The 13970-nt window shown below is 42.3% G+C and overlaps 1 protein-coding gene across 4 annotated transcripts in view; it reads left to right on the top strand.

Annotated features, from left to right (window-relative positions):
- Positions 1-13970, top strand: part of CARMIL1 (capping protein regulator and myosin 1 linker 1) — a 256037-nt gene that overhangs the window by 206197 nt on the left and 35870 nt on the right. For 2 of the 4 annotated variants that reach the window (XM_048840027.2, XM_048840029.2), the window contains exon 30: positions 8862-8879. The exons of the other annotated variants lie outside the window; for them this stretch is intronic. In XM_048840027.2, coding sequence (XP_048695984.2) covers positions 8862-8879 — 18 coding nt within the window. The remainder of the gene's footprint in view (positions 1-8861; positions 8880-13970) is intronic. 4 annotated transcript variants of the gene reach the window in all.

Genomic DNA, 13970 nt, shown 5'->3' with positions numbered 1-13970 from the left:
TGCAAATCAGGTTCCTTTAAGGTGTCTGAAGTTGGGAACCCACAATTACAAGACTTGTTAAAATCTTGTTCTCAGTCTCTATGGGGTTGAGAGAGGAAACACATTAAAATTGTAATACTGGACAATTCAGGTACACAGCGGTACTGTATGTTTTCCTAAATCTAGCTCAAATTTCTGTGTCAGATTCTACCTTACTTGTCGTGATCTATGCTAGTTATTGGCCTGTCATGAAATACATTCAGAATGCAAGAAACTGTTTTCAATAACAATCAACTACACCTGATGAAAAAGGTGTCTCCACTTTTCTAACTAGAACATGAATTGTGTAGTGCTGATATTGGATATTTTTTACCTTAAGGCACTTCGGTGTCACGAGCTTTGGCAGTGATCCCTCAGGTCTGATCCTTTCTTTTTCCCCAGAAAGCTCAGGTTTTGTAACAGAAGAGTGTGTAGTTGCCTGTTTTATGGTGGTATCTAGCTTATTAATATTGACTTTGTCACTTATTGCCAGTTTGATTGTTGGCTCATTCTTGTGGGTTTTTTTAAATGAGTCCAATGATCATCCATCATTGGCTCACTCTTGTGGGATTTTTACTGCACTGCATATTTTCAAGGGGAGGGTTTTACACATAAGTTAGGACATTCTGATTCAATTAATGTCTAACACATTGGTTCTCAGCAAGGGGTACGTGTATCCCTGGGGGTACTTAGAGGTCTTCCAGGGGTACGTCAACTCATCTAGATATTTGCATAGTTTTACAACAGGCTACATAAAAAGCCCTGGCGAAGTCAGTACAAACTAAAATTTCATACAGACAATGACTTGTTTATACTACTCTATATACTATATGCTGAAATGTAAGTACAATATTTATATTCCAATTGGTTTATTTTATAATTACTGTACATTGTAAAAATTAGAAAGTGAGTAATTTTTCAGTAATGTGCTATAACACTTTTATTTTTATGTCTGATTTTTAAGAAAGTAGTTTTTAAGTGAGATGAAACTTGGGGGTACGCAAGACAAATCAGACTCCTGAAAGGGGTACAGTAGTCTGGAAAGGTTGAGAACCACTGGTCTAGCAAGCTCACCCTCTTCTAGTGGTTGAGGAGCTTTCTGTTCTGATTTGCAGCATGGGCCTTTTCACATCCTTTTAACTCCTTTAGTGTCTCACTTGATTGGTTTGGCCCAGATTATATATCTGGTTTGTTCAAGGCAACCTAGTTGGCTCCAGAATTCTATGGTATCTTTTAAAAAATAGGAGAGACACAGTTCTTTCCTACTCCTAGTAGTCCATGTGCACTCACTTTGGTTTCTACCTTAAATTGTGCTTTGCCAGGAATGAGAGGAGGATGTCTGATTCTTTTTACTATACTAAATTTCTATCTCCAGACAGTGTGGGCAGAGAATAGTAGCTCACAGGAGGAGGAGGGAAAGAGGAAAAAAAGGGGGTCTATAATGGGAGGCAATGGAGAAAGAAATTAGCCATTTTTTAAAGTGGAGGTGGATTAATATGATTCTATTAAAACAAAATCATGTGGAAATAGAGGGGGAGAACCAGGAACAGCAAATAGTCCATTTCTTCCGCCCTTATTCAGGTTCTGAAGAACCTTACTCCATGTATAGTCCCATTAGAAAAGGTGGGGGTATTAGTGCAGTATGATGTTGCTCCACGTGAGTAAATGTGGCAGAATCCATATAAAAATTATGCATTGGAAAGGGAAAAGGGGACTAGAATATTGAATTTAAATGAAAATAACAAAAATTGGGTAACATTTAGAATAGGAATAAGCAGAGGGTGGTTTTGTTTCTTTAAGACAAAGTGTTAACAGCATTAAACAAACAAAAACAAGACTGGGGGACAGATATATAGAAAATGTCCTGTTCAAAACAGAATGGAATGTGACTTCAGCTCTTAAATTCCAATCATGAGTAGAGTCCCATAGTGCAGTCTTTAAGTATTCCAGGGAAAGTTCAGGTCCATGTGTTGTAATATAACTCTGAGTAATTGCAGCCTGTGGCTACATTTTGTTCATTACCTAGCCTATCAATTCTTGGCTTACAGAAGATGAGGTCTTTCCTTTTGGACAGAAGTACCCATTCTCTGTCATGTCTAACTTATTTTAAGACTATATGCTGTCTCATGGGCATCTGCCTAGGTAGGGAAATCTCAATTAAGGATATAATTCACAACCCCTAAACACAGAGTCAGCACAAGGCTTATGCACCACTCAATCATATTGAAAACCTCATGTAGTGCTCAAGGTGGACTTGAGTGAAGTGTAGGCCTCATGTTTTCCCTCTTTATAGGGGTCAACTTCACCCTCAGGGCTTGATCTGGCTCCTGTTGAAGTCCGTGGCAAAACTCCTGTTGATTTCTGTGGTGTAGGATCAGGGCTAAGGGAATATTAGACACACTTAAGCTGGAGACCGGGGTATAGAATCCTTCAAGGTAGGAGGGTCCCAGAGCTTGGGCTGAGCCCAAACCGTTTACACCACAATTAAACAACCCCTTAGCCCAAGTCCCTCCCGCCTGAGTAAGCTGGCACAGGCCAGCCGTGGGCATCTAATTGCAGCGTAGACGTACCCATAGACTTCAGAGGGGTTGAGATTTTTTTATTTTTTGTGTGTGTTGATATTTAGTAAGGATGTCTTAGAAGTGACCTAGAGGATTCAGGATTATCTGTATGCTAGGAAGATATACCTGACAGCCTCTTGTGACTGGTACATTTTGTGCCTTGAGGAGCACATTGGCTCGGTTAACGTGTTTTTTTTCAAGGATACTGCCTCAAATCATAATGTTCTGAGCAAAGAGGCTGCTAAGCCATTCACTGCTCCAAGTAATCTAGGTCTGGTTCAGTGGCATGAGCCTCCTTTGTGTCTGAAATGTCATAGCTTTCAGAGCACAAAACCTCAGAGGATCTACCGATGGTGAGGAGGTTACTGGCGTTTATGCCTTGGTGACTATTGTTCAGTTCAATAGTTATGTCATTCTGAGCATAGAAAAGAGAGAGACAAAAATAATTCTCTCTCTCCAGTTCAGGATCTAGTGCTGCCATGATATCCACACTCACACGTGGCCAAATAAATCAGATCCTTTTTACAAGCATTAATATCCACCCTGTGAGCTCAGAAGCATGAGGAAAGGCATGTGACTGGTTCCCCCTGGGGTGCCACCTGAAACTGGGGTACCACTGAGCCCCCCTGACCCAGAAGCCTGGTCTCCCTTTACACTGTACTGCTGTGTCCAGCCTTCACTTTAACCAGCACACATACAGGAAGGGGGTCACCCAGATGCAGTTACATGCAGACGCTGTGATCAGCTCTGCATGGGAAGGCTCCATTTAAACTTCCCAGCTACTCAGATACACACCCTCCTCTGGAGTGTAAACCCAAAATTATACCATCTTACGCTGCACAGGGAACTGTACAGTGTAAGCTCATGAAATTCACCCCCTCCCTCAATGTAGAGAAGAATATGCAACAGCTTTCTGCCCCAGGTTATCACTCCCCCACACACTGGTTTTAAATAAAGCAAAAACAAGTTTATTAATTACAAAGGATAGATTTTAAGTGATTGTAAGGGATAGCAAACAGATCAAAGCAGATTACCTACAAATAAACAAAACACACAAACTAAGCTTAATATACTATACTAAAGAGATTGGATATGAATAGCAGATCATCACCCTAAGTGATGATACAAGCAGGCTGCAGATTCTTAAGGGGCAAGTTGTACTGGCTTACAGCTTGGAAACCCCAGGTGTTCCATTCACAGACTAAAAATCCTTTTACCTTGGTCCAGCACTTCCACCAGTTCAGTCTTTGTTCCTCAGGTGTTTCCAGGAGTCTCCTTGGGCGGGGAGCCAGTGAAGAACCTTGATGATGTCATTCCCCTGCCTTCAATAGCTTTTGCAAATGGCCGGAAACCTTTCTTTAAAAACGTGGTTCCCACGCCAGTCACTGGAAAAACATTGACATTCCAAGATGAAGTCCAGTACCAGGTGACCTGTTCACATGTCTCTGTAGTGTTACAGCAGCCGTGAGTCAGAGCTGTCTGTAGCATCCTCAGGAAAGCTCCCTGGTGAGAGAGAAGCTTCTTCTAAGGCCTATTGTTTCTCCTAATGGCCCTTCAACCTGAATGGGCCCTTCCCAGCCAGCCATCCTAGACTGAGAGCCTTTTGCCTAGTGGGCATTCCACAGGTATAAACACATTTGTAATATAGATACATAGTCAATATTCCTAACTTCAGATACAAAAATGATACATGGGATAATCGTATTCAGTAAATCATAATGACACCTTTCCAATGACACCTCACATGACTTATCTTGCATAAAATATATCAGAATTATACCATAATCATATCATCATAATATCTCTGTGACTAATATGGGTGCAGTGTCACAAGGAGTTTTAATGACATTGTTCTCCAATTCTCCAAATATACAGGGCCCATCCTTCAAAATGTTCACATTGCCTTAGAATTATGCCTTTATTAAACAGCTCAGTATTTATAGTATTTTAAGAGTTTCCTATACTTAATATAGAGACGGTTTAGGTCATAATGCAAATATTGAAGTTATTTAATTATGTAAGGAAGGGTGACTGCTGTAGAAGAGGCTCTTAGCCCCATCCTGGATTTCAAATTTTTGAATAATTCTGTCGAAAATGGAGAATTCAGGATGGTTTTTTTCAGTATCTATTTTTCCCTTACAAAATGGATGAGACTGGATGTATGCTCTGAACCAGATGCAAATTTTTCTGTACACGTGGTTCCTTGAGATAATTACGCAAGATGAAGAAGTGTTAACTTATAAATACTTTCAGGAACTGTTAGATTTATTCCGTACAGGCTTTTTCTTCCTTGTAACAAAAACTTTGGCTTTTTTCCCCTTACGTACTTTAATAGCAGGCATTATGTGGTTTAAAATAAAGATGTAGAAGCAGTATTACTAGTTAAAATAAAACATGTCTGTAATTTTGTTGAAATTTCTTAGTGTGCATTTGAGCCATATCTCAGCAAGTAGCAAAGTTGAAGCTTTCTTGGTTATTAAAATTAAATTAAGCTCAAGGACAAATCTGCTAAGTTTATTTTATTACATTGCTATGCTTTTATTTTGGAGGCCATTGTTATGCAAAATAATTCTAAAAGTCAACACAGTTTAGAAGAGACTAAAATGAACGAATCATGTACTTTCTCCAGAATAATTTGACTCCTTGAAAAAAAATAAAACGAATACATTCCTTACATTTGTGATACACATATCATTCTGCAAACATAAAACCCATTGTACCTTATGTGTAGAGAGCAAATAAATTGTGAAATACAAGAAGCGACTTTGAGGTTGTATCCTGAACTGGTATTAATTAGCATAACTCCACTGAATTCAGTGGAGCTACGCCTGTTTACACCAGCTGAGGACCTGGCTCTTGATTTCTAAACAATGCATTAGTGTTTTTGCTGTTGAATTTTATGCCAGATATTTAGTTAACAGTCATGTATTGTAATATTCTATTTTATCTTCAAGGATAATGGTACTCTAGAGTAGACTTTAAGGATTATGATCAGTGATGCCATCAGAGTAAATGGGAAATGCTTGGCTAAATCCCTGCACTTTGTGCTAAGAATTTACCTCTTTAAAATAAGATATAAAATCATTGGCAGTTGAAAGTATTAGCCACAACTCCGTTTTTGTCTTATTTCTGGATTCTTCTATAGTGATGGGTTAGCAACCTACCCACCCAAAGACTCAGTGGTCCAAGGAAGGATAGTTTATTTACTACTTAACCCAATAAGTACTGATACGCTTTTCATGATTTACAGATGTGTAATGCCCCTAACCATTGTGCTCTTTGAGAATAAAGTAAGTGTGGAAAATCATGATAGATGGAATGGTGTTGCAGCCTTGAGGGTCATTTTCCCTAGGGCACTGGAATTGTGCAGGGATTTTGGTAAAATGCCGTACTAAACTTTTCTTTTGCATAATCTGTTAAAAGGACATTGCCAAACTCTTTTTTAAAAATGCATGTTATTTCAATGATTGTTTATAACATCTTAAATCCTTGAAAATAAATATTCTCTCTCTGCCAGTTTATTTCCATTTGGCAATTTCCCCTCTCCTCCTTCCCACTCTCATTTTCAATGAAGCTCTTTGAGGTTTACATGCTCTTTTGTGCTCCATCTTCAGTAATGGTGTCCCCACTTACTCTAGGAGTTGTTATTTTAACTTGTATTTATTTTGACAGATGAAAAGGAAGACATTTTACAGGGGACTCTCTCGATCTGGAGTCAGACCCTAATTCTGCAGTCAGTTTCCTCCATGACCTTGGGCAAGTCTCTGTGCCTTCCCCATATGTCAAATGAGGATTATAATGTTTCCTTTTTGTCTGCTTTGTCTCTTTAGACCCCAGTCCAGCAAAGCTGTTAAGTATACTGTAACTTTAAGTATGTGAGTAGTCCTGTCGACTTCAATGGGACTACTCAAACCTTGAAAGTTAAGTATTTGCATAAGTCTTTGTTGGACCATGGCCTTAGATTGCAAGCTCTTTGGAAGCTGTCTCTTCCTGAGGCGCTAATCTCAGCTGATTGCTCAAGGTACCTATGCAGCAGTAGCAGAGCATTACGAGGAATAGTGGCTATAAAGAAAGGTTTTGCTGTAGTTTGATTTCTAAATGCCAGCGGGGGAGATTTATCGTAAGAGCTCTTTAGTTTTGGAAAGATATTTCTCAAAAGAGTCTACACTTTTAAGGCAGGTAACATTTTGGGCCCAAACTACATAATATTCATTGGGGTTTTTTTAGCCAAAACGACAAAATATTGAAAAAAGTTAGGGGGTTAGGGAGTTTCTAATGTTGTTTTTCAAGTAAGCGTCAAACCACAGACAGAATAAGTGATAGGTAATGTCTATACAAAATGAAGGCACTCAATAGGTATTTAACAGACAATGGAAAAGTGCGAGGGTGTTTTCCGTTCTAGCAGCTATGAAAATAAAATAAATATGCTTTAAAACAGCATTTTCATTACTTCAGCAGATTAGTAAGAAAAAGAGGAAAACAATCAGAAAATTCTTTTACTTCCATCCCAATTCTGTGCACTATTCACAACGATTAATATAATGGACCAGCTCCTCCAGTTTAAGGCTCTATGTGCGGCATGGCATCTGCACCCCAGACCACATAGTTAATATTCCACTAAGGGGATCTAACACAACAGCACTTCACTGAACAGCCCAGCACCTATAGCAGTGCACTAAAGAGCGCTATCAAAAAGTCTCTTAAATAATTAGCACCGTATAGAGCTAAGGCAAGTCATGATCCCCAGCCTAAAATGTTTTCCATGTCATCTTCAAAAATACAAGTTTCCAGAGGATATTTAAAGAGATGTTTTGGAGAGGAACAGAAGGGCTGTTCCAGAAGGCAGGAGCTCTGTGGGAGAGCAGGCTTTCCCACCACCACAAAGCCTAATAAGGGACAGAGATGAATCCCTGGCAGAGGGAATTTAGCGGAATAGAGAGAGATGGCTCCAGAGACAGGAAGGGGGGTGAGGGCAAGTTTTATGGACACTTTCAAAAACAAAGGCAGTTTGACCTGGATCGTGAAATGATTTGGTGCCCAGAGGAGGTGTTTCAGGGTAAGAGTGGGGTAGCCATATATGTCTGAGGAGGAGGGCAGAAGGATTCTGTCCCAGGTAGATTCTGGACAACCAGGACTTTAGGGTAACTCTAGAGAATGTAGTTAAAGTAGTCAGTCAAGATGAGACTAAATGAAAGTACAGAAGAGGATTCCAGCAGAAGTGTGGGGGACCAGCATACAAAACTAATGCTGCAGCCATGATAACAGGTAGGTTTGCCCAGACAAATATTGGAGGAGAATTCAGTTGTGGATAAAGCTAAGACTGAATGCACTGCAGCCAAATGGGATTTCTGAGTCAAGCGAGGAGATAAAGGACATGGTGCTTATATGAGGATTTTGTTCTTGTCCTTCAGAAGCACTTCTGTCTTTGAGACATGTAGCTGAGGGTAACTTCAAGGAAATTAACTGCCTGACAAGAGGATCATTACTGCAGAAAATATAAAAACATAAAGAAAAAATAATATGATTGCTTTTCTGTCCCTTGAAAACCTAAACAATGAACTTCACATGACTAAGAATACAGCGTTCTGTTGCAGGGCTGGCCTTTTCTTGACAAGCTAAAGGACAGCATATTAACCATTAAAATGCAATACTCATCACAGTACAGTTAAACAGGATACTTGAGGGTATTAATTTTTCAGTCTGAAGAAGATGAGAATATCTGTGGCACTTGATTACAGCAGAAGTTCTTGTGAAAATTTAAGACGTGGTATTAAATGTAAGCTTTTTCCTTACTCTAAACTCTCTTGTGGAACTATGTTACCTCTGGATCTCTATTCTGCGTGTTAGTGTCTACATTTAAGACTAAATGAACCTAATTTACATCCCATCCTCTCCTTGGACTTTTACCTTGTTGTGGTAAAACTCCACTAGTAATAGCAACAGGGGAAGCGTGAGCACAGACAGAGTGCAGGTGTTGCTACCATTGGTGGAGCTGCATTGGTTGAAAATTACAGGTCTTAATTTAGCCAGAGACCACATCCCTGGTTAACTATCACATCCAAATATGGAGAAGAGAAAACTATTGCTGTGCCTCTCTGTGTGAAGGGTTTTTATCTCATTCTTGCATATCACCTTTCCTGCTAAGACTTGTAAGTGTTTCAGCTTTAGTTTTCTTTACTTTTGGTGACTTTTAGTTTGCCTCTCTCCCTGGGAACTGCTGTTGCTTTGTCTTCCCTCCATTCATATTCTGTTTTTCTTTCTTTTTTTTTTTGCTGCATGGAGACTCTCTGCTGTACAAGTGTAAGTATTTTTTTAGCTTTGCTTTTTCTGGCCTACTTGTTTATGTTTTTGTGCTCCATTTGCTTCTGTACTGCCTTCCTAGTCTCCTGGGAGATTGTAGTGTCATCCATCTTCAGTTACTGAATGAAATACGCAGCAATTTAGAGGTGAGATTAGGTTTTACAAGAAGGTTGAGCTAACATAACGTCTGATGAATTTAAAACAGCCCTGGACTGAAGACTAAATGAAGCAGAGTGCTGATGAAAGAGGTACAAACAAAAATGTTACTGCTCAAGAAAACTCTGTTCATTCAGTTTCATATTGAAGCCAAGTCCACCTTAATGAAATGAAAATTGAAATTTTCCTGTCATAGAAATTTGAGATTGAAGAGACCATTAGGTCATTGTGTTTGGGCTGGTTTGTTTTTCTTTGTCACATTGAATAGTACCTAGTTTATGAATGCTGGTCTCACAATTAACTTTCTACACCGTCACTTTCTCTGCTTTTTTACAAGTGGAAAATGCTTACATAGGTTTTCGTGGGGTTTTTAAACAAATTTTTGAAAAGTAAAATGGAAATGAAGGGAGAGAAGGCAAATCACTGGGCTTCTGTGGGTGGAACAAGATTAAATTTGAAAACTTTTGGAGGGGTGGGGGGAATGTGGAAAGTGCCATATCCTGATCATTTTGAGAGTTATATAAGTTGTTCTAATCTGCATGACTGTTTTGTAAAGATAAAACATTCTGCTGCTTACCACACATGGTTTATTAAAACCTAGAAAAGTGCCCTAAGTGTTTATATGTGGTTCTAGTTGTTTTTTCCCCATGCCCCAGCATTTCTCCATGTTTAGTTATATAATTGGAGAAGAAATATAGGGGGATAGCTCCAAGAGATTCCAGAAGGGCAAGAATTAGAGTCAGAAGGCAAGGGATCTGGTAAAGTGACTCAGTTACTTAAAGAAAAGGAGTACTTGTGGCACCTTAGAGACTAACCAATTTATTTGAGCATGAACTTTCATGAGCTGCAGCTCACTTCATCGGATGCATACCATGGAAACTGCAGCAGACTTTATATATACACAGAGAATATGAAACAATACCTCCTCCCACCCCACTGTCCTGCTGGTAATAGCTTATCTAAAGTGATCATCAGGTGGGCCATTTCCAGCACAAATCCAGGTTTTCTCACCCTCCACCCCCCCACACAAATTCACTCTGTCATTATGCAAGGCACTGCATTTAGATCCGATGAAGTGAGCTGTAGCTCACGAAAGCTCATGCTCAAATAAATTGGTTAGTCTCTAAGGTGCCACAAGTACTCCTTTTCTTTTTGCGAATACAGACTAACACGGCTGTTACTCTGAAACCTGTCATTATGCAAGGCACTGCATTTAGATCCGATGAAGTGAGCTGTAGCTCACGAAAGCTCATGCTCAAATAAATTGGTTAGTCTCTAAGGTGCCACAAGTACTCCTTTTCTTTTTGCGAATACAGACTAACACGGCTGTTACTCTGAAATCAGTTACTTAAGAAAATGGCATGGGACTTGGGAGTTCAGAGGCAGATTGGACCAGGGCAGCTTCATGGGAATATCTGACCCTCCCATTAAAGAGTCCTAAATCAGTGAGCATGGTTCAGTTTGTTGGGTCCCTGCTACTGAAGAGGGCTGACCCACTTATATGGGTGCACCTCCACAGGGGAAATAACTGGTGTGAGTAGACACAGAGACCTCAACATGCTATCTAGAGTCTGAGCCCCTGTCCCTGGCAAAGCAAGGGTTTGTGGACTTGGGAGTAAGTGTAGCAAAGCTCTCTCTGTGTGACTTCTACGTGAGTCTCCTCATAGACAGAGCAGCCCTTAGCCCTTTGTCTGTTCCATTCAGCCACCTGCACCATACTTGGAAGAGTAGGGGAGGGTGGAGGGAGCATGGTCCAGAAAAAGCTCAGTGCGTTGACCCATTCAGGTAAAATCTGGGGGAAAATGTCACTCACTGCAGCCCCAAAATGTGTCTGTAAAAGCCAGGATTGTAACAGGAGGCAGAAGAACTGAGTCGCTCCTCTGTTTGTATGGCCAAAGGCGGAGAATTGTTGAGTGAAGGTAGAAGGGGCCTGGCCATAGGGAAGTCTGAATAGCCTCTGGTTACTGTGGGAAATTGGATGCAAGCCCACCATCTCAGACTGGAAGAGAGGTCACGATCCGGAAGTTCACATGTCCTCTGTAGTAATGAAACATCCTGGGCTGCCAGAGGATACTGCACACTGGTTGAGATTAAGTCTTCTAATAGCCTCTAAAAAGAGCACACTGGCATGTTTAAAACAACACTTTGACCCATTTTGCTGTGCCTGTGATCCAGAAAGGTCACTTGGTAAGAAGCCCATCTTGTTACTTGTACAAAATCTAAATGGTTTAGACAACTTAAAAGTTTTCAGATAAAATTGTATGTATAGCTACTCCTCATGCAGCCCTGGCAAGTGGATAGCATTTATACCCTTCCACCTCCAGCCCTGGCAAACACTGCAGTTGGTGGGTCCTGCTTAGCTGGCAAAGAACTTTTAGTGGTGATTCATGTCCACAGATTGACACATGATCACCAGCCTGAGCCTGATCATGGGTCATAGTCTCCCCTTCCACTGACATCTCAGTGAAGATGACACCCAGTGCGTGTCTGGGAGCATCAGTGCAAGAAATTCAGTGCTTGTCCTATACCGCTTTGTAGCGGTGCCCCAATTTGGCATTCTAGTGCAGGGGTCTCAAACTCAAATGACTATGAGGGCCACATGAGGACTAGTGGATTGGCCCGAGGGCTGCATCACTGACACCTCCTCCCCCTCGCTGCCCCCGCCCCCACCCCCATTCCACCCCTTCCAGGAGGCCCCGCTCCTGCCCTGCCTCTTCCCACCCTTTCCTTACCCCCATTCCAACCTCTTCCCCGAAGTCCACACCCCAACTATGCCCCCTCCCTGCCCCCAGAGGGGGCAGGAGGGGTGTGGGGTGTGGCAGGGGCTCAGGGCAGGGAGTTCAGGTGCGGGGTGCAGGGTGTGGCAGAGGGTTGAGGTGCAGGCAGAGGGCTCAGGGTAGGGAGCTGGGGTGCAGCAGGGAGTTGGGGTGCAGGCAGAGGGCTCAGGGTAGGGAGTTGGGGTGCAGCAGGGAGTTGGGGTGCAGGCAGGGGGCTCAGGGCAGGGAGTTGGTGCAGGAGGCTCAGGGCAGGGAGCTTGGGTGCAGCAGGGAGTTGGGGTGCAGGCAGGGGGCTCAGGGCAGGGAGTTGGGGGACGGGGTGAAGGAGGGGTTTGGGCTCCGGCCCGGCACCGCTTACCTAGAGCAGCTCCAGGGTGGTAGTGGTGCGCACTGGGGCCAGGGCAGGCTCCCTGCCTGCCTCTGCCCCGGCCCCGGCCCCGCTCTGCTCTGCTCTGGGAAGCAGCCGAACCACGTCCCTGTGACCCGGAGAGGGGGGGGGGATGAGGGCACAGGGCTCTGTGCGCTGCTTTTGCCACTCCTCCAGGTACCTCCCCTGAAGCTCCCATTGGCCGTGGCTCCCTGTTCCCGGCCAATGGGAGCTGTGGGGGGCGGCGCCTGGAAGCCAGGGCAGTGCACGGAGCCCTCTGCCCCTCTCCCCCAGGCTGTGGGGATGTTGTGCCGGCCGCTTCAGGGAGCGGCACGGGGCTCGCAGGGCCACGGGGGGGCAATCCCACAGGCCAGCCAGCCCGTGGGCTGTAGTTGGCCCACCCCTGGCCTGGAGGTAGGCTGGTGGGTGGGGACGGGGGCGGGGGCCGGTTGGCAGGCCGCAGGAAATAGCCCCGCGCGCTGCATGTTTGAGACCCCTGTTCTTGTGTCTGTGCAGCTCTTGTAGATCCCAACTGTTATTCCGAGAACACCTGTTCAAACTGAAATAGTGTCTGTCATTCCCCGTGAATGCAAATGTCAGTTGATGAGATGTTGGATAATCCCCCATCAACCTATTTTTTGTCACTGTTTCTGATCTTCAGAGCATGAACTCATCAGTTTGGTGGATCTGATTTCCAATTGCAACACCACAAAGAACAGCAATCGGACTAAAATACACACAGATACATGATTGTGAGGAATAGGCCACAATTGCTAATACAACCAGGAACTGGAATAGTGATCTAATTGCTGACCCTGCTCAATGCTAAACTGGCTTCAGCTTCTCATAATTAGAGTTGAAATGCCTTTAACCATTTCAGACACACATGTTGCTTGTAATTCCAATTCTGCTGGAGTGGACAAGCAACTGTTCTGGTGTATGGCTGTCCACTAATTGCATTCGCTCGTCTACTACATGTTTAGCTGAGCAATTCTGTACAGTTCCATCAAGCTGCTGATGGAGCCTGTGCCTGGCTGATGAATCTTGATATAAAAATTGCATTTATTTTATTGATAGCCATTTTATAGTACTTGTCACTATAGTGTCTGTGCTCCTGGCTTGTTCTTTCCACTTGCTCTGTATTATGGTGCATTACAGAAGCACTTTTGAATTTGAAGTGCCGCTATACTCTGAAAAGTGTCAGAAATAAAATCGCACTCTGGGGCTTCAAGTTTATTGTTACTCCATGACTTAAATGCTAAATGTGCTCAGATGACAATGGAAAAGGTGCTGCTGATGACTTCTTCCTGGTTGCTCATGAAACTATGTTATTTATTGATGTGTGTCAAATATGACATCCTCTGGAACTGGAAACTCCCTGCCACATAAAGGCATGTTGGCTTCAGACAATACTTTATAATAGTAGTGGGAAAACATCTCTGTTGCTCAAAAGATACAATCAGACTACTATGTAGTCTGGCCTCTCCTTTTTATTATTTATTTATTTGATCAAGTGGAGGCAGGTAAACCGCTTAATGCTAATGTGAAAATCTATCATAATTTTGTCCAGGTCTGAATAATACAAAGTTACAGCCATTCAGATGGAAATACTGATGCAGACAACTGAAGTATGTGTGTGTATATATATTGCATGCACACATCTATAAATCATTTGAATTGTCATTATTTTATCTAATTATATTTTTCACTAAATTTCCTAAAAAATAAAAAGCTAGAAAACTCTTTTTAAAAATTAAACCATCCATGTTGCAAACTCATTCTGAAGTCTTG

This window comes from Caretta caretta, chromosome 2 (assembly GCF_965140235.1).
Source record: "Caretta caretta isolate rCarCar2 chromosome 2, rCarCar1.hap1, whole genome shotgun sequence".
Taxonomy (NCBI): Eukaryota; Metazoa; Chordata; order Testudines; family Cheloniidae; genus Caretta; species Caretta caretta.
This window is presented reverse-complemented; position numbering and strand designations above follow the sequence as displayed.